Consider the following 24,951-nt stretch of genomic DNA (forward strand, 5'->3'; position numbering starts at 1 on the left):
GGACGCACAAGGAAGCTGAACTCAATGCAAACGTTTATTAGAAAAACTATACAAAAAATATATGAAATGTAGCAATCAGAAGTGAGTAATGTAAACACTATCAATTTAATGCGTCCTTGCTTAATAAAACATCTAAAAAAAATCATACTGACCCCAAACCTTTGAATGGTAGTGTATTTCATTCAAAAATATTTTGAATTTATTCGAAAAAAACGTATTTCTTGAACTACATGTCATATAATCAATGCATGTAACTACACTGAGTCTCACAATTAGCTGTAAGATGTATGTTTGATTCACTAAAAAGAACCGAATGTTTCATTCTGGAATCCGAATACACAGGTTGTACTGTATGTTTCAAATTCACAGAAAAGGCTGGCTCATAAAAATCATTCGGTTCCAGTATTATTTTTTTTTTTAATTGACGTGTTATGAATAAGAAATGGTTCTTGGATCCCAATCCTATACACACTACAATGATAGTGAATGCACAAAATTGCTGAAATAAACATTTATTTCACATTTAAAAATGGTTTCTTATCCATTTAGAACGCCGTCAGTAGATTTTAAACAATCTTGAGATTAGATTCGCTGAACCAAAGTACTGAAGACAAAGAAGCTTTATCTGCAATGTACATGTGCTACTTCAAGCTTCATTTGTGTTTTACCCAACATTCTCATCTAGGGGAACTAGCGGCATGGCAAAAATGTGAACAGGGCAGCTGGAAATGACTACGCCAATGATGAAGCGCTAGGGAGAGAGCAGTCGAGAAGATGCATGCAGGATAAGTGACAGTGATCTTAATGACCCACGACATGAAAATGCGTTATAACGCTTCTAGTCAGATCAGTCAGAGGGAGAGTATGATGTTGGAGGGCAGGCAAACCAATTCACATAGTAGAGGACAAGTCTTCGGACAGGACTATTTGATCATTTTACTGCAGGGGTCACACCCTTTTAAGCCATTTCAAAGGAATAATGCATGTGTACACACAACATATATGCATAGTGGGTGTGTGTTTGTGTGTGCAAACACTAGGACAGGAATCATTCAGCCCTTTGGACAGCTGAACTGTGACATTTTGATCCTGGGTATCACAACAAAATTCGGAGGTAATTCAGACTCCATGTCGGTTTTCGTCAAGCAAAACAAGCAACTAGTCATTGGGCTCAAGTCGGCCTTAGGGAGGTTAAGTCCTCTCAATAGCAGCTTAAACTGAATCCACTGGATCCGAGGAGCTGATTGAATCTCCTGTGCCGCTTTCGTAACCGTTTAAGGTTAAGTTTAAACAACATATGTCTGCAAAGACAGAAATTATGACCACATGGTGGACAAAAAAAAAACAAGCACAATGTAAGAGATGGTTATGGCAACCCGCCTCTGGTCTGAGCCCATGAAATACAATTAAATAAGTGGATTAACCTCAATACAAAAGCAATCCCCCTTGCAAGGTAAGAGAGAAGAGGACAGATATATGCCAAACCGTATTCATATAAATAATGTAAACTAATTTTTATAGAAATGAATACTCAGCAAAGAGGCATTGAACTGATAACACAATAGTAATGACATTTATAGTGTTAAAAGAGATTTTGGTTTTAAATAAATGGCTGTTCTTTTAAACTTTTATCATGGTTTCCACGAAACTATTAAGCAGCACAACCACTTTCAACATTGATGATAATATGAAATGTTTCTTGAGCCGCAAATCAGCATACTAGAATGATTTCTGAAGGATCGTGCGACACTGAAGACTGGAGTAATGATGCTGAAAATTCAGCATTATTATTATAATTTTTTTTAAAATTACAATCTATTAATATTTCACAAAAAAAAAAATGTATCAAATAAATACAGCCTTGGTGAACAAAAGAGACTTTTCAAAAACATTAAAAAAACTATATCTTACTGACCCCCAAATCTTTTGAACTTTTGTATTTTTTTTTTATCTTAATATATAACATTTTCATTGTCTTTTTTTTCCAAGTGACACTTATTTTTGTTTCATCTATAATAATAATAATAATAGTAATTATTAATTATTATATAATACATTACAAAACCAGATAACAGCCAAGCAGAAAAAAAAAATCCTACATTTTGTACCAATTCTCAAATGAACGGAGTGAGGGGGGTACACGTGTCTACCAGACCTCTGTTGCCATTTCTATAGCAATTCAACCTTCGTGTTTCCGAATAAGCTAAGCTGCAAGCATTACGCACACAGCTGCTGTCATTACAGCATACATTTCCTTGGCTCGCAAAACCCTCCCCCACCCGCTAATAAGGTCGTCGTATGACCTGGCCAGAGCGCTAATCACACAAATATTTATTTAGGCAAATAAGAGATGGATTCCTGCATATGGCACAGGGTCTCTGTGTGTCAAGGTCACTATAAACGAATGAACCGAAATAACCCCAGTTTTTGAAAAGCTGTCAGGTTGTTTCACGTATCTGGGCAGTAGGTGTGCGGAGTGAGACTCGTCTACTCTAAGCCCCTGTCAGGCTGACGTGTTGCTTCTCTGCAGACGTGTGGTGCGCGTCAGGGCACCAGGCAGTAAGGGATTATGAGAGATTTTTGTCCCTTCTCATTCGTTCTCATCCTCAACTCAGACCATCAACACAAGTCTTGAGGCTCCTCGTTTGAGGCAACCAATCAAATACACCCCAAGCAAAGCGGTTGCCTAGCTACTGCAACAAGCTCTTGGTCAAAACAGCCAATGAGTGAAGCATTACAGCAACACAACTTTAATATATCTTTTAGGAGAGTACAAAAATAAGCAGGTTCATTTTTGGAAAAAGACTAGAGTTAAATGATTTTCATGATGTTTAGTTCTGTTGGCGTTTTTTTAAAAGTCGGCATTCTCTTATTTCCTTCAGTGTCACAGTAAACTAAATGATGCATAATGCTGTAGTTGTGAGCTAACAGTTCGAATTAGAGGGACAGACTGGGTGCCAGTAAATAAATAACACTGCTTTGCAATCTCTCTATCGTTTCGTCCAAACCGTTGAATGCAACAACAAACATACAAGCAGAGTTGTCCGATTCTACATTGACTCTTGGTTCTTTTTTTTCAAAGAACAAGTCAATTACAGATAAACTCTTAGGCTAAAACAGTACACAATACATATCGTTTCAAAACAATTTAGAGTGATCTGTTAGCACCAATACCATCGTCTCTCTTTCGTGTCGCCATGTTTGAAAGCTGTACGCGGAAGAGCTTCTGTGCTCCTATTGGTCAATATCACAGATGTGACGGAACCCGTCGTGGAGGGCCGGGAAAAACATTAAGCATGCTTGTCTTTCTGTCGTGACATTGTGAAGCGTCACAAACACTGTGTCTGTTGTCGTCCACTATGAAACGCTGGATAAAACAATTGATAAAAACGATTGATTCTTGTGTCCTGACGGCCACTGTCGTTTACGAATCACCACGACAAGCAGATTGTGTGAAAATCGGGATGATATCGTTTAAATGCTTGTGAAAAAAGTATCTTATGCTCACTAAGGCTGCATTTATTTGATCCAAAATACAATAAAAATACTAATATTGTAAAATATTATTACAATTTTAAATAACTGATTAACCATTTGAATACATTTTAAAATGTAATGTATTCCTGTGGTGGCAAAGCAGAATTTTCAGCAGCCATTTATTACAGTCTCCAGTCAGTCACAATCCTTTAGAAATCATTCACAGTACAGTGAGCACAAAACCAGTAATGTATACTTGGAATTTTTGTCTATAAATATATAACAACAAATGTAGGAAATGCTTTAAAGGATCAATTACTTAGCCGGCACTTCCTCAAAAGTAAAAGGAATCATTAATGGAATCGCTAAGGAACAAACTTCATTAAGTGTAATCTGAATAAATGCATTCAATTGAATCATTAGACTCTCATCCCTTGCGAACTAATCTATTCAAATTGAACTAGAACTAAATGCACACACATCAGCGAAAGTTGAGGGAACATTAAACCGATCATCCATCTCAAATGAGACATGGATGAATTGAATATAGAGTTGCACCACGATGACAAGAACCACACCTTTCCCTGGGCATCCTCCAGAATCTCCATATTAGCCGTTAAAGGGATTCCGTCACGCCCCTCTTCCTCTGCTACCTGGACGGCTGAAGCACGGTCCAGTCTTAATTGGCCGGGCTGCTGGAGACAAGCACTTAACAAAGAAAATGGCTGTGCCATAAACAAGACCCTCACTGTCCATGCTCTCCACTTAAATTCACATTAGCTCCACGGAAAACTGCAAATCAGCAAATCGAGGAAGGCGTACTGACGTACTGCACAAGACACTTCACTTACTAACCTTCCGCCGTTATGACAAACAAGCTTCTCCAACTTGCTGAGGCAGGTACAATTAGATTTAATGCAGCAGACCAAAACTCAACCGGCTAAAGCAGAAAGATACTTATTTCATTACAAAATTCAAATCACTGAACATGTTGATTGATCATCAATGGCTCAGAACAGCTTCACCCTGGGCTCTAACACAGTCATTATTTTACTCGGCGATAAAAAAAAAAAAAAAGTTTACTATCAGCTGAACTGACTCAGAATCTTTCTTGTGTATGACTCAGCTTATAGGCCTTTCTGACATTCCCATAATACCACACGTTTTCCCGTTTATCAGGGCAGCAACTGAACATTCAAATGAGAGAAACGAACACATGCCGATGAATATATCCTATAGTAACCACCGTGGGCCTTGAAACACACCTTATATCTTTCTGTTCCTGGAAAAATCCATTCTTCAACTGAAATTACAAAAAAAAAAAAAATCTTTTTTTCCCCTTTTAAGCGCCATCTCTCTTTTTTTTCCCCCTCTCTAATCAAAAGCAGCTTTCGTCTTCAGGAGCTGCACAACAAAGCATGTAAGTTCTGTGACACCACATGGTACTGATAAACACATGCTTGCACAAAAAGGTTCACAAAGTTATTGCAAAACTGCAGGTGGGACCATTTGCCAGGTTTGTGCTGCAGGGCACAGCACGTATTCTCATGCGTCTCTTCAAGTTCTGAGAACAACAGGGCTGGACAGAGGCAAACTCTTCTGCATGCTTTTCCTCGACAAAAACATGAACACACTGGGCTCTATCTGAAGGACTGCGACCATTCCAGCAGGCCAGGGTTCAACACACAGCTACTGGGTTCAGTTTTCTTTTCTATTTTGACTATTTCCTATTGAAACAGGAAGTTAGGATAGGACATGCATACCAATGGGCTTGTCCTTTTTTTGAATAGCCAACAGCCTTTAGTTCACGTCACAGTCTTGAATTCTGATTTACTGCTTGTTTTTTCAACAGTGTTAATTAAAACAATTTTTGCCATTTGAAATAAAGCTGAAATACATTAAAATATAAATATTACATGAAAAACCTAAACTTAATACTAAATTGAAAATTAAAAATGTTGCCCTTGGTGACTCGACGAAAAAAACAAGTTAAATAAAGCTGTATATATACACATGTATATACATGCATGTATATATATATATATATATATATATATATATATATATATATACATGCATATATATATATATATATATATATATATATATATATATATATATATATATATATATATATATATATATATATATGTGTATATATGTGTATGTATGTACGTATGTATGCATGTATGTACGTATGTATATATATATATATATATATATATATATATATATATATATATATATATATATATATATATATATATATATACACTACAAATAAAATATATATAAAGTTTTTTATTTTACTCAAAATTCACTAAAACACTTGTATCCGGTCCACTGGCAAGGTTGTCAGTAGATTTTGGAACTGACAATTGGTGAAATAACTACTTCTGTTAACCAACTAATCAATGTAATAATCTAAAAATGGCCAAATAAAAGATGATTAATCAGCCTTATCACTATATTTGTCTAGTGCTGGTCAGAAGATGTTCTCGTTCTAGAAAGCATTTCACTGGACAACAATTTTTTTGGATACGCCTGTGAATGCAGGATGATTCATCAATATTTCTGGTCCGTTTTCCCAGATGACTTAAATGAGTGTATCTGCAATAAAGTTAATTACTGTATGTCAACTTTTACGAGTACGCAACCAAAAAGACGCCCTCAAATAAACAGACGTGGAATAAAAAGGCACAAAACTCCCATTTTGATCTGAACAACTTCAGAGGACGATGTCTTTTCTCTTCCCTTCAGTGAACGCAGAGCGAAATAAAACACAAAGCACCTTTATCCCATTGTACTGTACACACTGGAAGAGTGCTGAATCGAAAGCTTACCTCTTGCTGACAGTTTCTTTGTGTTAATTATTTTAGCAGCATATTCCTGGCCAGTGGATTTTTTCACACATCTCCGCACCACGGAGAAGGCACCCCTGCAAATACACAGAAGAACGCAGAGTTTGATTTCCCTTGAAAGTAAAAGATGCACCTGACTCTTGCAAACAAGGAAGAGCTGTCAGTCACAGATGACGTAACAGCAGTTCCATTATAATTTATTGATGAGAAGTCTGATACTTCGTTTTCAGCATAGATCCTGACCCGGCGTAGCATATTTTATGCTTTATGTGAATCATATTGCTGCTTATTAAAGGGATAGTTTACTCGCTCTCAAGTTGTTCCAAACCTGTATAAATGTCTTTGTTCTGCTGAACACAAAGGAAGATATTTTGAAGGATGTTTGTAACCAAACAGTTTGAGGGCGAGTAAATGATGACAGAATTTTAATTTTGGGGTGAACAATTCCTGTTATAAATAAAGGTTTTTATTGTAATCTAAATATGATTTACATTTACATGAAATTATATTAAAAATCATTATAGCGACTCGAGTGCCGCTCGGACCGATTCAGTCTGATTAGTGAACGAATCATTCAGACCAATTTTGTGAACCGGTTCGACCGATTCATTGAAAAGATTCGACACGAGTCATTCGGTCATAGCGAGACGTCAAAACATTTAAGTATGAAAAAAAAGAAGTATGAATTAGCAAATTGGCTCATGTCTGGAAAAAAAAAATACTTAACATAACACTATCTAGTACTACAATTATGACATTTGCCTCTAGAAAAACGGGCGGCGTGAAGAGCACTTCGCATCTGCATGTTAGAAGGCTGTAATGCTCTTTCCAAAAGTGAGATTGAATTCTCAGAAAGGCGTCACTGCTCATTTATTGATTTTATAATCCCTCTTTATCGCTCCTCTCCTAAGATATTTAAGTGTGATTAACTGTGTGTGCGACACATTCAATATTTTATTGTAATATCAAGGATACAGCTACATATTCTTTAGTGCACTACATAGTGCACTGCTCTGCGATCATTTTAAGCAGCTGCAGAAGAAAATGATTAAACCTCTGGTTACAAGCATAAAACAATCCACAATGTTAATGCCATGAAAAGTGGCAGCCAAATACCCAAAGTGACGAGGAAACCTTCCTGCCCATCAGCAAGCCCTTAAAATAAAACAAGGCGTGAACACAAAACACAGTGCATGCTATATTCAACATTCTACGCTTACATATACATTACTCAAAACCACTACAGCCCTTCAAACCTGACATTTAAAACGCCTAAAGCTTAGATCCGCACAGGGGGGCTTGATCGGATCAAGTCCAGAACCGAGTGCCGTAGCGTAGTGCTGTCTTGATCCGATCAAGCCCCCCTGTGCGTGGCTTTCGGAGAGGTTTACGAGTCTCTTAGCAAGTCATTTCCCCTGCTGTCAACATCCAAATAAAAGAATGGAACGAAACAAACAAGAGTAACTTGCGCCGATGACGTCACACTGCTACAATGTTGCGCGCACTTACTTTCCCAGCTCTTCGTAAAGCTGATACTCGTCCGTAAACCTGGTCGAGGTTACGATTGTAGCCATGATGTGTGTGCGTGTGGGGAGGGGGGTCGATGCCTCTGCTGCTGCGGTTCAGGTTTCGGGAGGAGAATCTCATGTGTTCCAGAGAGAGAAAGAAGGGAGATACAGACGACGGAAAGAGTGGAGGGGAGGGGCTGATGGTGGTGGGGGTGGAGAGAACATAACGCGAGACAACGCGAGACTTCCATGCAATCAGCAAAGTCACTGGTAGGGTGACAGACAGTCAGTTCCTTTTCATTTGTATATATGGCGAGAAAGAGTCATTTTTTGTCATAATATACAACGAAAACATTTCATTGAATAAATTGCGTAGATGGTACAATAAAAAGGTGCCACAGTAGGCTATAATAAAAAAAAATATTATAGAGTGTAGTAGAGTTATTCATCCGTTCAAATGTACCCCTCTCTCTCTCTCTCTGACGTTTTTTGAAGTTTTGTACTTTGTGTTAATTTTTTATGAATAGTCCGGAAACTTTTTACTAGTTCCAGCTTTAATTTGTTTTTAAAGCGAGGAGTGTCCTCTGGATAACATACATTAAAATAAACAAAGGTTAGTGGGTATCTGGCATGTCCATTAACTTTTTTTTATTCAACATTAACTTATGCGTAAGAATTTGTAGCTGGTGACAAATTTTCCTTATTTTAATAAACCTTTTGCCTTCACTAAGTGGTCCTTTTGCCACTTTCAGTTGTCTCTTAAAGGAGAACTCCGGTCAATTTTAACATTGAGCTCATTTTTTTGTAAATTTGGAGTGCTGTCAGTACAGAGAACAACGACAAAAATCGGTGTTGCCTACATCGTGTTATCCTCTTTTTAAAATTTGCACCCTGTTGACTTCAATGGGGCAGGTTTTAAACCTGCGTTTAGCCTCTTAACATCCTTGATGTGTCATTACAAGTGCACAGCCATGTGAGTGAGTTTATTTAGAGTAAACACGGTGAATCTGACTGCAGATGTGAAAGAAATGAATAAAAGTGATGTTAATTCAGCCAGCGAAAATACCTGTATTTACATCCTGTTTTCGGTCGAAGTCCAAAGTAGTCGATTGTCGAATTCACGCGCGTGATCATAGGTACTAAACCTATGTGCGTGAACTCGACAATCGATTACTATGGACTTCGGCCGAAAACAGGATGTAAATACAGGTATTTTCGCTGGCTGAATTAACATCACTTTTATTCATTTCTTTCACATCTGCAGTCAGATTCACCGTGTTTACTCTAAATAAACTCACTCACATTGGCTGTGCACTTGTAATGACAAATCAAGGATGTTAAAGCAGGCTAAACGCAGGTTTAAAACCTGCCCCATTGAAGTCAACAGGGTGCAAATTTTAAAAATTGGATAACACGGTGTAGGCAACACCGATTTTTGTCGTTGTTCTCTGTACTGACAGCACTCCAAATTTACAAAAAAATTAGCTCAATGTTAAAATTGACCGGAGTTCTCCTTTAATGAATATGAAGTCATAAAAACAGCATGTTTAGTTATTATAGAATAATCAGAAAGATTTTGTGCAAAATAGTTTTAGATGAATGATAGTATGTCAGACCACATGACACTGATTAAGCAGCTTGAATTATATTTTACAAATTTCATTTTACAAACAATTATTCATCTCCAGATTACATTGCTTTTGCTGCCATTCAAATATCAGAGTACTTTACTCCATCGCCTGGCCATAAAGCTCCTATAAATCCCATTGCACTTTCAAAAAGACTTTGCTTGTTAGGTTATCTCACCTTGTAAGTGCTTCTATTCCTTCACTCAAGGGACAGTGCTGCTCTCTCACTCTCGTGCCAGATTGCAAAGATGAACTCCATTTAAAGCGTCAAGCAAAGAGTTTCATCATAAAAACAAATGAGAGAGGACCAATAGGCTACATCTATAAAGTTTGTTCTGGCTGCCGAAAATCCGCTCTTATGAATGATTCCCACAATGGATGAAGTCACTATACATCATTGAGCCCATGTCATGATTAGCATTATAGTAGTTTATTTAGTTACAGCCTACTAAATGAAGCTTATTTTCCAAAAACTGTTCAGAAATGCTGTTATGGGCATCTATTGTTCCTTAGCTCACAATTATTGGCCTGTGTAATCACTAAATACAAGCCATTCATAATTGATGCCTGGTTTTACTGTTCATCTGAAATATTCAGCACTTTCATCCATTAGACCCTCATAAACATAAATCTGTTCTGGTCCATGAAAATGCCTCCAGTTCATTCAAGCGAACAGGAATTCCAGAACTGTGGTTAGGATTTAATTTCTATATATTTTAAATGAACAATTCATTCTGACAACAATGCTTTCATAAATTTTACTTCAAATCAGACACAAAAATGTATTTGGTTTCAAAACTGAACTGAACTGAACTGTAAGTGGTCCATCTCTTCCACCTTAAAGTGCTTGAAACCTGCTTGCCTTATCAGAATATATGCATAACTGCACAGATATCACATGCAGAAAATATCCAACCAATGAAATTACAAGCTTGACCTGAACATGCAAAACATGCAAATCATTTGATTATTCAATATCATAACACATTTGTAAAATACATCACTCAGCCAATGATATCAGAGGCAGAACTCAACATCAGATCAAATGAATGAACACATGCAAATTAGATCAAGACCTCCTTCCAAAGCACCCACATTATGCCATTGTATAAGATGATTTATTAAGGAAATCCCCAAACTCTGCATTCATTACGACAACAGTGCTCGCAGTTCTGATGTTGGTCTGAAACCACTGCATGCAGACCGTTGACTTTCTGCAAAGGCTCTATGGCAACCAAATGAAGTAAACTTCGGACATTGCAACTCATGCTGCAAGACATAACACTCTGGATGGAGGCACATAAATTAGTCATCAGTCAATAGAGATCAATGAGCTTATTTTCACCAGGCTGAAATTAGGAGCACAGGGTTTAGCTCTCGTCCGTGCAATGGAGAGAGGTCTACTCTAAACACATGGGCACACAGAGGAAAAGCACATGCTAATCGCTCCATACATGAATTCATAAACTGCAAAGGATAAATAGTGTGCAACCCAATGAATGGGTTGAATGATTTACTTGTGATGACATATTTATAGCCTCAATTTATAAAATCAGGCATCAAATGTCATTACATCTAAGTCTATGAATGCTAAAAAGAAAAACTTAATTCATGGGTTTTGCTGTATTTTATTTATTATATTATACATTTTAAACAGGAATTGAATAAGTTTAGGTATATTTATTTTTCAATTGAAAAAAATATTTACTTTCATTGTTTATTTTTGAATTATAAAAACAATTTAATCTCAGAGTCGGAGACTTTTTTAAATATATATCTTATCATGACAAAATGAATAAGAAACATTTAAGATTTCTGAAATTCATTTAAATTTTTCAAGTTGACTGTTATATTGATATACTTTATTTAATTAAATGTCAAATTTAATTAAAATGTAATTAAATAATCGATTTTAAATATTTTTATTTGTTTTCATTTGGAATTTTTTTTTTATTTACATTTATTTATTTATAAAAGTCAGAAACCACTTCATACATTTTATTTGGCACTTCAAACTTCTTGAAATCCTGAATTTTTGCTGTATTTTATTTATTATATTTAACTACATTTTAAACATGAATTAAATAAACAATTTATTATTAACAATTTATACTAACAATTTAACAATTAACAATTTTATTTACATTTTTTTTATTTTTAAAATAATTAAATCTAATAGTCTTACGCCCCTTAATTTTCTGTCAGAATGTTTCTTTAAATCTTCACAATACCAATGTGGTCTAAGATGAAAAAAATACAATTGAGAATGCACAGTCCATCACTACATCTTCACATATACCTGAATGAAGATCATTTGGATCATTTTAAAGACCAGTCACTCAGGCCTAAATATTTTAACACTGCATCAGTTAGTGTTGCAAACATGTTGGCACATGTTGTGTCTGAAGTTAAATGTCAAGGATACTTGGTATGTGACTTCTACATGTTTTCAGTGAGAGTGCAGAGTGAGTGAGAGAGAAACAGAGTGTAAAAGAGATTGAAAGTGACAGTAAGAGAGAAAGAGATGTTAACAGATGGAAACAACAGGAGAATGAGCTTTTCTCAGCTGTTAATGTCACTGGCTCTAATTTTCTGACTTGTCACTGGTGAAGAAGCTGGAGTCTCCACATGGCCCCTGTGGATTCACTGTCACTTCTTGCACCTACTGTATGCTCACAAGTGCAGTACATTATCACATTTAACATGGAGTGCTGTCCATTGTCATATGCTCAGTGTATCACAAGTCACAACTGTTGTTATGGTTGTTACTGATCTTGTATCAGTCACTATCGACTACACATATATGTATATATATACAAAATAACAAAATATATGACTGAAAATGGTCTTTTATTCGACTGGAAGTCACAAAGGCAAAACAATGCATGTGCATTTTAAAATGTTTGAACTATTTTAGGGGTGTCACTAATGATTATTTTGGTAATCGAGTAATCGGTCGAATATTTTGATAACTAATCGAGTAATCTGATAAAAAAAATATTGTGGTAATAAAAATAGACATAAGTGAACAATTGTAAGCTTCGGTTGCACATAAATACGAGAATGGATCTATTTGCAGCATTTTAGATTTTATTGACAAAAACTCCAAAACAGAATACTCAGAACAATGAAAACCAGGAACGGAACAACCGTGATGACCCGATGAGAACAGACAATGAACTGAAAACACAGAGCTTAAATACAAATAAACCAATCAATGAAATGAATGACAGGTGCACATGATAATCAAATCAATGAAAAACCATGGAAACTAACTGAAACACAAACTGAACTAAAATCCACCCTAAACAGAAACAAACACAGGTAACCCACAGGTATACCCCTCATCAAGAAGGCGCATCCTTGCACTTAACATCACTAAAAATAAAAAGTCCAACAGAGGAGAGTAGGAGGGGCTTAGGTTGAGCCAGGAACCATGGAACCAGGGCGGAGCAGCCATGAAGAACCAGGGAGGAGACAATGGCGGCAGAAACCAGGGAGGAGCTAGAGGTAGGAGGAGCCAGGGCGGAATCCCAGGACGTAAGTCCATGGAAGAGTCGAGGGCGGGAGGAGCCATGGTGGAGCCTTGACAGGTGGAACCAGGGGGATGACTGACTGAGGCGGAGCTGGTGGGGGTTGAGACCCAGGCGGAGCCAAAGAGCCGATGAGACCGGGCGACACTGAAGGTCCTGGAGACCGAGGCGAAACCATGGGGAAGAGCGGCCAAGGTGAAGCCGGGGAGCCCGAGGACTGAGGTGGAGCCGGAGGGAAGGCGGAGCCCGACGAAGCCAAAGAGGTGGAGGGATGAATCATAGACGAAGGCCCATCAATCCATGGCGAAGTTAGAGCGACGACTGACCAAGGTGGAGCCGTAGGGACGACAGTCCCAGGTGGAGCTGAGGCGGCAAGAAGCCAAGGTGGAGCTGACTGGCCGACAGACCGAGGTGGAGTGATGGGCTTGGAGGGTCTGGGCGGAGCTATAAGGGCCGACACTCCAGGGCTGAGCTGGCAAACTATCAGCCCGGGGCGGATCCACAAAACACAGATTAGGCAGCGTAGGAAGAGACTGCTCAAGAAATTTTTCTTGAGCAGAAAATCAACATATTAGAATGATTTCTGAAGGATCATGTGACACTGAAGACTGGAGTAATGATCTGGAAAATTCAGCTTTCCCATCAAATGAATAAATTGCATTTTTAAATATTAAAAAAAGAAAAAGACTATTTTAAATTGTAATAATATTTCACAGTATTACTGTTTTTACTGTATTTTTGACCAAATAAATGCAGCCGTGGTGAGCATAAGAACATTTTATCCATATATATTTCTATGTATTTTTTTTTCTATTCGTAATTCTATATTTATAAGTATTAGACATAGGCAAAAAAAATCATGCATCCTGAATTCTCTCAGTATAATTCACGTGTCACCTCCGAACAGCCCCTTCGAGGGGTTTGTGTATGGATTTGCTTGCATGAATGCATTTTATTCTCTGCTATCATTTCTTAAGCTTTCCTTATAGTTCAGATATGCCCCAGAAGTGACTTAAAGTGACTCAATGTACTGTAAGTGGTGTTCTTTCACATTGAGCGGAGCCCTTGAGTGACAGGGGTTGTGTGTATCAGTTGAATTAAGCAGGCCGACGGCCCGTGTGTGTGTGTGGAGGGGGTGTATAAGGACAGAGCGCTACATGATAATAATGTTAGCTTAGCGTTAGTGAGCAGAGGCCTGTGGGAAGGTGTCCGGAGGTTCTCCCACAGTGTTTATGTAACAGCACACTTCAGCTTGTGTTAGCATCTTCCCCCTCAACTGACCTGCTTTACACAGCAGACCACGGAGAGACGAGGAGAGAGGTGAGATATAGGGAGCGGTGAAATGGAGACAAGAAAGATTGTGCTTTACTCTGAGCCTGAGCTCAGCAGAGATAAGACTAGCAGATATTGCTAATGTGTTGCAGGGGAACCGGATAATGGATCCCGGTCCGATGAAGTTTGTGTGTGTGCATGGTGGAATTCTGTTTGGAATGGAATACTAGCGTATACTGCAACTACTGCTTTTTTTTTCAATTCACATGTCCTCTTAATCTTTAATGAAAATAACTTCCCTTCCCTCTTGCAGTGTCATGTCTTCTCTGTTCTCTGATGAGGTGTTTACTGGCCAGAGGGCGGGACAACCTGTCACTCACATGAGATCGACCAATAGCAAACCAAAACCATCCAATCAATTCCCGATGGACAAAATCAAGTCCCACCCTACATATTTTTTTCTTTTTTCTTGTTTGAGAAGGTGTACGTCACAATAGAGAAGAAAAGACTATCACAACGACCGTTTCTTTAAATTGTATTTAAAACTGTAATGGAATATGCTAATATTCCAAACTGGTGTATACTATATTTAGTTATTCCAAAAATATTATGACCATCTAATCAAATGATGAGTCAAAGATGATAAAAAAATCATTGTTGATATATACTTCTGAATCAATATTAACAAATAAATGTCTTTACTAACTTGAATCAATTTTGTGCATTTAAAAAAAAGAAGATCTTTTCCCCAAACTTTTAAAAGGAAGTGCATCACGGTTTCCACAAAAATATGAAGCGACACAACTATTTTCAACATTGATGGTAATAAGAAATGTTTCTTACGCACCTAATCTGCATATTAGACTGATTTCTGAAGGATCATGTGACACTAAAAACTGGAGTAATGATGCTGAAAATTCAGCTTTGCCATCACAGGAATAAATAACATTTTAAAAGATTCAAATAGAAAACAGTTATTTTAAATTGTAATAATATTTCACAATATTACTGTTTTTATTGTATTTTTTGTCAAATAAATGCAGCCTTGGCTCAAAAACAATAATAATTATATAGTTATAATATTATATAGTATATAATATATATAGTGTATAGATAGATAGATAGATAGATTTGTTGTTTTGTTTTTTTATATTTACATCATGTATCATTTGTATATTAGATTAGAATTCTATTCCAAACATAGCTATACATCACATAGTATGCATATTACAGAAATAGTATGAGTATGTGGCAGCATATAAGCGTTTTATAGATCATCTCAGTGGAGGAGTGAGCAGGTGGGACTGTCCTCTCAGAACAGGGCAGATGAAGAGCTGGCCACACACACCTCTCCTACTCTGAATTATTAAAGAGAGAAATGGAAAGAGCCGTGCTGGACAGAAAGAAATGTGTGGAGAGATTGTATGAGACGGAAGGAGAAAGACACGATTTGATGGAGAGCATGACATGCTGGGAAGAGAGATGAAACCAGATATAAGTGGATAGGCACAGAAAGACAAAATGAATGCAATTTCATATGTTATCTCTGGAGAGCTATCCCTCCGTCACAGTGCACAGTGGGCTGCGTTTCCTGTTTTCTTATTATGCCGTTTTGGTTAATGTGATGAGATGCAAGTGTACAGGGCTTCTCTGACACAGTCTCTGCATATCGTAATGCAAGTCTTAAAGGAATAGATTTACCCAAAAACGTTGTCATCATTTACTCACCTTCATGTCATTCCATTTCGCAGAACACAAAAGAAGATATTTTGATGTACACTGAAGTCCAAATAAGAAAAATACAATATAATTCCTCCTGGCCTTGGTTAAATTAGCAGAAAAAAAGATTTTTTTTTTTTATATTACTTTAACACATTTAGCATGCTATTCAAAGAATTTAAATTTCAACAAGACCACTTGTAACACTTCTAATGTATTGTTATTCAATATCATGCATAACCCATATTTAGACTGCCACTCAAAAGTTTGGAGTCTGTAATTTTTTTTTTTTTTTTTTTTTTTTGAGGGCTGCATTTATTTGATCCAAAACAGCAATAACAGTTTTCTATAGTTTTTAAATATATATATATTCTGTGATGGCAAAGCTGTATTTTCAGCATCATTACTCCATTCTTCAGTATCACATGATCCTTCCTGATCTGATGCTCAAGAAACATTTCTATTATGATCAATGTTGAAAACAGTTGCGCTGCTTAATATTATAGCATTAAAGTGAAAATGTTTTTGGTAACATTATAAATGTATTTACATGTATTTACATATCCTTGCTGAATAAAAGTATCATTAAAGAATTAAAAAACTTTTGAATGGTGCTATATATGCATGATCAGACATTAAACAGTTACACGTTTCAGAAAGGCTGCATTGCCAAACAGTAGCCTAAAATAATGTATAACAGATATTTAGCTATTAATTACCATTATTTTTCCAAAGTAAATAGTAAATCATTTTAATTTTATGTTGGCTCTTTAAAGTCAATATGGCTTGTCTTCCTGTCAGCTGAGGTGGCATTTGAAGCAACCTGTGTGTGCGTATGTATGTAGGCTACAGTAGATGTGTGTGTGCAAATGAATGGAAATTTGAAAGGCTAATAAGTAGATGGAAGCAGTCCGTGCAAATGAGTGGAACAGTCATGTTGGCAGATGTTTTGACTGTACATGTGAATAATGCATGAAGATATAAACAGTGATGTACACTTAACTGCAGCCCAGGCGTCCTCATTACTCATTGTGTGCGTGTTTGTGATTTTTGCATGAGTGCAGACAGAGAGAGGTCATCGGCGCCACAAAGAGAGAGTCGGTTGTGTTATCTGTGTGTGTGTGTGTGTGTGAGCTGCGTGGGTCGCTGCAGTGCTCTAAGATGGGCTGCAGTACTGATGGTACATGACAGTTCAAATTTCTTCCTTACACCCACAGAGAAACCAAAGAGACGTTCCCCATCTCTCCACAGCAAATTATAATATATGATACATGGACAATTATCAGTATTACACAAATGAGTTTCATCATTTTTTCCATTGTTCTGAATCTGCATTGTTCTCAAACTGAATCTGAAAATGAATCATAGATCGACTGGTCAGGCTGAAAATAATGTTTTTCATTGTGTATCAAAATAGATTTAAATATTTGCTCATTTTAATGTCATCATTTTATATATTGTTTATACACTACCATTCAAAAGTTTGGGGTCGGTAAGATTTTTTTAAAGAAGTTTAACAAGACTGATCATTTATTTGATCAAAACACAGTAAAACAACAATATTATGAAATATTATTACAATTTTAAATAACAGTCTTTTATTTTATACAGTTAAGTATTTTAAAATGTAGCATTGTTCCATTTTAAAAGCTGAATTTTCAGCATCATTACTCCAGTCTTCAGTGTCACATGATCCTTCAGAAATCATTCTAATATTCTGATTTGGAACTCGAGAAACATTTATTATTATTATCAATGTTGAAAACAGTTTTGCTGCTTAATATTTTTTTGTGGGAACCATGAGGAACCATGATAGAAAGTTCAAACTATGGCATTAATGTGAATATATATATATATATATATATATATATATATATATGACAATTTTAAATTAATTTATTGTCTCTTTTTCTCATCCTTGCTGAATAAAATATGAGAAGTAATGGTTCTGACCTCAAACTTTAGTGTGTGTGTATACATCAGCCAATATACCCATATCAGTTGACCACTGCTAACATTTCTGGAAAAGGTCTAGAAAAGTCACGGAAATCAATATGTCATGAACATTTAGTGAGCATAAATGTGTTTATTGTTTGATGGATCGATTATTCAGCCAGCACAACTTTCGAGAATTCAAAGTCTAATTTAAACCTGGAAATAAAATTAACGTTTTAGAATTTTAAAACATGCCATCAATATACAGTAATATCTAATTGAAAATTTAGGATTAATCTGACTTTTGGACCCACACTGTTAAAAAAAAAGTTGCTGCCTTATTTTTAAGTACAATCAACTTGGATTTTTAAGTCATTTCAACTTAAATTACATTAAACTGACATAAAAAATGAGTTGAATATTGTACAACTTATTAAAAAAGTTGAAAATTAACTAATTTTGATGAATTAAAGCAATGTAAAAACATATTTTCATAACTTATTGATCATGTAATTTTTTTTACAGTGCTGGGCGATGGCTGCAGCATCAGCTCTTCATGCTGTAATCCTGCGATCTAATCAGACTCTGAAGTGCTCTGGAGATCAGACACCGTCAGCATTAATGTTCTCTCCTCTCAATGCTTCACTGAGGAATTTAGAGGAAAATCCAGTGGGTTGAACATCTGAGCATCCTGTTAATACTCATATCTACCTTTAAATCAGAGCTCTACTAGGAGATATCATAATCTTTTTGTTCCTTTTCTTTTTTTTATCGTTTTTTCACCCTCTTTCCAGCTCTTAGAATTAAATAGACTGTTTTTATACATTTAGTCAGCCTGAGATTCACAACACATTTTACTTCTGTAATGTGGATGCAGAATGTATAGTGTGATCTGGATGGGCATTTGGAACTGCTTGGATCAAACATTTTATTTGTATTCATTTTTCAGTGTGCACTGATTATCATAATAAGAGCAGGAATGTGTAAGAAAGCAAATATGGTCAGTTTTGATTTTCATATTGACTTTGAAGTCATCTATGTTCACAAACATTTGGGGAACAGCTCTTATTTACAGTTAAATATACTCATGTGAACAACAGAATCTTCTTATTTTGAAGTAATATTATGAACCTATTTCATCTTTATTAGGTGAGCCAAATTCCTGAACACCAAATAGTTGTCCGATCAAATAAAGGTTGCTGGGTCAATGTCTTCATGTGTTCATCCGTCTGGCATTAAATAGAGAGATTTCAGAACCAAGATTTCAGTCATATTTGCAGCATGATTTAAAAAAGAAAGAAAAAAAGGTCTTTCTGGATTGAGGAGGAATTTTTGTGCATAATACACAGCATTCAAAAGTTTGGGGTCAGAGTGACATTTGATAGATATTTACAAAAGCTTTCCATTTCAAATAAATAATCTTCTTTTTAACTCTTTATTCATAAAAGAATCCTGAAAAAATATATTTTTTCAACATTGATAATAAGGACACTATATATATATATATATATATATATATATATATATATATATATATATATATATATATATATATATATATTACTTCTTAAACACCTAATCAGCATATTGGAATGATTTCTGAATTTCTGTAACATAGAACAAAAAAATGACAAAAAACAGCAGAGAAACAGAAAAGTCACCTTGAGCTACGGTGTGAAGTCGACGCCTCATCAACTCTGACATGACAGACTGTGAAATAGACAGACAGACTATTAGAGAGTCAGATTAGACTGACAGTAGGACACACTGGACCGATCAACACATGGAACAAAACCCCAGAGGAGACTTTTTTTTAAATGTTTGCAGTGCACCCCTGGTGATCGGCAGATACAGACGAAACATGAAGTCATCCTACAGCTGTCCTCTATGCCGTACATCACTAGATGTCAATAGATGGATGACTCAGGTGGAGCTTGTGTTTGTTATGGGGGAAGGTGGATGATGATCTCAGGAATAACCATCTGGATCAAGGACAACTCACATGATACTATCATAGGAAGCATGGAATATTAAAACAGTGATTCCCGACCTTTTTGTCTTTTGTATCCCCCATCATAAAGGTTAAGTACCCCTTCACTGACTTTAAACCTGCTTCTTCTTACTCATATTATACTTGACATCAATAACCATTATTATTAACCAAAAAGTTATTCATTTTTACAATGATTCCCTTTCTGTGGGCGAAAAACTGACTCACCAAGCTTCCTCTGCTTGAGTTTGTCTTTCACAAGTTATAACTTCATTAACTTGGATATTGGTCATGTTTTAAAGACATATGATGGGAGAAGAATATGAAAATATATTCTTGATGTGAAGAAAGAAGCAAGTGAGACGAAGAGGACATCTGTCCAGTGTCATAAATAAATACCCTAAAATTTAAAGTTTGGGGTCTCTTTATGTTGTGACTTTAAGACGGGGTCATAACATAAATTGGGGGCTCGTCCGGGATTTGAACCCGGGACCTCTCTCAATTTTACAAAAGATTTTCGAGAACCTGGATGTGTTAGCAACAAAAATGTATGATTAATCAGAATTCATTTTTTTTTTTTTAGTTACTTAAAGTTAAATGTTTGTTCTCTAAATTACCACAATATGGTAAAAACCTATGACAAATATACAGTGAAACGATTATTTTAACAGCTACAAAGATGCGTTAAAAATACTATACACCAGAATATTTTTTTATCTATTGTTCTGCATATTGCATGAGAAATGTCCTCTTATATCAAAGATCCCAGTCAGGTTACCCAGTAAAGTGTGAAACCGTGAGGCACGACTGTTTGGTGCCCTTGATGGGGAGCCGCTGAGAGCAATGCGAGCATCCGGAGCGGCAGCGCGAACGGGTGGATGGCAATGTGGGTCAAGCCCGAGCACGTCTGCTTTAGGGTAGAAACGTCCCTTTAATAGCTGACTCCGGATTAGTTTCTCGTTTTCACTTCTACTTTGTGGCGTATTGCACTCACTGCATCAAGACTGATCTGAGGTCAGGCGGAGAGAGCACTGGAGGAGCACTCCAGGGGTCTCCTTGGCAAGTCCGCGGCGGGTGCTGAACGCTGTGATAGACGAGCCAAGGGACCGAGGGAGTGCAGAGGAGTGCAGCATCCCTGCCTTCTTTTCTCATTCCTTGCTTTTTTCTTTTCTCTCTATCTCTTTTAGCAAAAATGCCTCCTATCTAGGCCTATATCGCACATCTTTGACCTCACTGGATTAGAATGCACACACATACAATGCTTCAGCAGCAAACTGCATGTCTGTATTGTTTTTTTGATGTTTCACTTCGTGCCCAAGCTAAAATAAGCAGGTAAACTGTAATTTCTGCTCCATCAGCAACAACAAATGTAAAAACAATCGCTGTTTGGTTTCCAGACAACGCCTCCCGTATATTCAAAGTTCAAACTAGCAACAATAAGCTAATGGCTATGACTTCATAGTGCTTTCAAGATACATGACAAAAATTGTAGTAGGCCTAAGTAACGGAATCCATTACATTACACATTTAAGGTAATCTGACTACTTTTTGATTACTTTTAGATTTCTTTTGACCTAACTCGTTTATCACATTGATTTGTAGGATAATCTTGTACCATACTGATATAAAAAAAAAAAAAAAAAAAAAAAAAATACTAAGAGAAAGAAAATATCAAAAACATGAAGTGCATTAAAAATTACATTACTGCAGGGTTTCCCAAACTGGGGTTCAATTAAAAGCTATTAAGTATTAAATAGCCTAATAAAAGTGTACAATTAAAATAAATAATTTAAAAATAAAAACAATCACTTTCTAAAAAATATTTTTTATATAAAATATACTAAAAACTTACTAAAAAGATTATATTATATAAAATTTAGGCCTGTCAAATATTTTATTTGTTTACCTATGGCATTAGAGTCACATCGTTATTAGCCTATTATTGACTCAATTTTATTATTGACCGTTAACCTATTAATTTAAAATCTTAGAATACTTCAAGTAAATATATTAGGTCAAGGTCATTAATAGGTTCAGCGGACAAAAAAGTTGGGGAATGCTTGCATTGCATGTAAATATGAAATGACATGAATTTGTACATTTTAATATGGGAGTCCTTCCAAGCATACAAAGCTTTCATTCTCTGATTGGAAATGAAAATAGATGTGGAACTATATATTCTGGCTTACTTTGGAGTTTGGATTCAGGGCTAGGAAAAGCAACGGCTCACACACATTCATACACACAAACGCATGCATATGCACAGCTGTGACCCATATAGCTGACAGGTGATGATGCTCGGGTAGGCAGGTGGTCATCCTGGTGGGTGGGGAAAACTGTCCTGACAGACAGACAGACACACGGACACGTGCAGATGGCGCAAGAACACTGCCTTCATTCTGTCTCCTTAAGAAGAATCTTGAAGTTCATCTGCAGGTCTTAATCAGGACACACAGATCTGAAGCTTCCGTGTGATCGCTCAGATAGTTGAATGTGTTATGACAGAAACAGGCTATACGAGGACAGAACACGAGATTGTGTGTGTTTACTATCCTCAACACACTGACACCTGCTGGACAAAGTGTGGAAATTATTCCTTGGAAAACGTTTGTTTATTGACGTAGGCTAGTCTATTATAATATATCTCTACTTTTATAGCCAGTCTTTGAATTTTGTTTTGTAGCATTTTTGTTATTTTCTTCTAAGGTTAAATCGCTTATATTTTAAAATAAATGTAAATATTATAGCATTTTTGTATTATTAATATTATTTAGCATTTTGTCCCAAATACAGTGTCCATGCATTTCTTATTTATTTTTGCTACATTTGAAATGCTCAAAATCAGTTTATGTAAAGATTTTAAGATTTTATCCAGGCATATATTCTCAACCTTAAAATACAAAATCCATTGTAAAAATATAAATGTTTGCACATTGTATAGTGAAAATGATTTTATTTCTTAAGAAATTACTACTGTCCCTCATTATCATTTCCCTCTACCACAAGTTTTTCAAAAGTTCTAAAATATCAGTGAATGTTATATTAAAAATGTCATTTCCACCACAGAATGGCATTAAACAACATTAAAAATTCAATTAATTCGAATTAAGTATAAGCATATCTCTCCCTAACAAGCCATGATTTGAGATGTTATTTAAATATTTAGGGTTGTAAATATGTTTTATATTGAAAACAGAGGAAGAAATGTTCAGTGACTCGGTTGCAGATAGCTGAGATAATACAGCCGTCGCACAGTGCTTTCAGCGGGCTATCAAAACAGCAGTCCCACGGGACGGACTAATCACTTCTGCCTTGGACTTAGAGAGACAGGGTTCAAAGCAGAACGTGAGGTGTGTCGTGTGTGTGTGTGTGAGAGAGAGAGAGGAGGGTGGCAGGGGCCTTGTTAATGCTAAGCGTCTGATGTGGGTTGCAATTGATCTCACTGCAGGTGTCAAAGGCCTGATTTGCTTCACACAAACAGGGAATTCTCCATGAGCCACAGTCTCCCCGGGTTCACTCTCCATGATGTCACAGAGTCAGCGGCACTCTAATTGGACAGCACTTACAAGCTCCAACCTTCAAAATATTTATTCCAAAACACTGCAAGTGGTCGTATATTTAATACGACCGTCGTCCTCATCATCCATGAATGACATATTTTAACTTGATAGGACATATTTAGATTTTTCAGGACAGATTGTTAGGTATAGGGATATTTATGGTATTCCAAGAAAATTTAATAACATGAATAATGTAAGCCTCTTATTTTATATTATTTAGTGAACTTCAATGTAATATATGTATAGGTCATTTTCATACTCAGCGTGAGGGTTATAAGGCTCTGAAAAATATGGTTAAAGGAAGCAGTTTCCACTTGATGAGTGCTATATCTGTCCAGCATTGAAGTATTTAATGGATATGACATATCAAAAGGTTCATTCCTCGTTTTTTCATCGATAATAGTCTTTAACCTATGTCACAAACAAAAACTGTGTATGCTAATTGCTATTGCTAATCAGACACTGTAAAAATGACTTTTCGAAGTTGTAAATAAAACAGATAATTGGAGTAGCCTATGTTTACGAGAAAATAATATTGTGTTACTTTCCATTTCTTTGTTATTATTTGTGAAATGTACTAGTCATTTCTAAATCATATATTGCTAATTTTTATTTTATTTTACATTGAGAAAATATAGTGGAGCGGCTAAGTGCTTATGTTTGGCAGAATCGTTCAGTTTATGATACAAGCGTGCAAATTGGCATGAGCAGTCTCCATGGGTCACTTGACAAGAAAATTGTCAGAGCCACTTGAAATTTCAAGATGGCGGCCATTTTTCAAGATGGCCGACACCTTAGTGGAGCAGTTAAGTGATATAGTGGTTTATTTGGTGATACAAGCATGAAAATTGGCATGAGCAGTCTCTGTGGGTCACTTGACAATAAGCCACCTACAGCTACTTGAAATTTCAAGATGGCGGCCATTTTTCAAGATGGCCACCACCTTAGTGGAGCAATTAGGCTTAAGAAATCATTTAGTTGGTGATACAAGCATGAAAATTGCCATGAGCCTATTGCTCCACTAAGGTGGTGGCCATCTTGAAAAATGGCCACCATCTTGAAATTTCAAGTAGCTGTGGGTGGCTTATTGTCTAGTGACCATCAGAGACTGCTGATGCCAATTTTCATGCTTGTATCACCAAATAAACCACTATATCACTTAACTGCTCCACTAAGGTGTCGTCCATCTTGAAAAATGAAAAATCTTAAAATTTCAAGTGGCTCAGACAATTTTCTTGTCAAGTGACCCATGGAGACTGCTCATGCCAATTTTCACGCTTGTATCATAAACTGAACGATTATATCACCTAGTCGCTCCACTAATACAACAGTTCCAGATTACAGATTTTTTTTTACGCATTAATATTAAAGTGTAATCACAAATATGGTTAAATAGTTTGTTTGTGAATTTAGGTTTTTTTTATTTATGAATTAAATTGTATTTGATTTTACATTGAGAAAATAAAAG

The 24,951-nt window shown here is 36.2% G+C and overlaps 1 protein-coding gene across 23 annotated transcripts in view; it reads right to left on the minus strand.

Moving 5' to 3' along the window:
• The window catches only part of camk2g1 (calcium/calmodulin-dependent protein kinase (CaM kinase) II gamma 1), an 86,153-nt gene extending 78,119 nt beyond the window's left edge, over positions 1-8,034 (minus strand). For all 23 annotated transcript variants that reach the window (XM_079852344.1, XM_079852337.1, XM_079852330.1 and 20 more), the window contains exons 1-2: positions 7,848-8,034; positions 6,321-6,415 (exon numbers count right to left, since the gene is read on the minus strand). In XM_079852344.1, coding sequence (XP_079708470.1) covers positions 6,321-6,415; positions 7,848-7,912 — 160 coding nt within the window. In that variant the 5' untranslated portion in view covers positions 7,913-8,034. The remainder of the gene's footprint in view (positions 1-6,320; positions 6,416-7,847) is intronic.
• Between the last annotated feature and the right edge of the window lie 16,917 nt (positions 8,035-24,951).

Source organism: Squalius cephalus (genome assembly GCF_949319135.1).
Source record: "Squalius cephalus genome assembly, chromosome: 19".
Lineage (NCBI taxonomy): Eukaryota > Metazoa > Chordata > Actinopteri > Cypriniformes > Leuciscidae > Squalius > Squalius cephalus.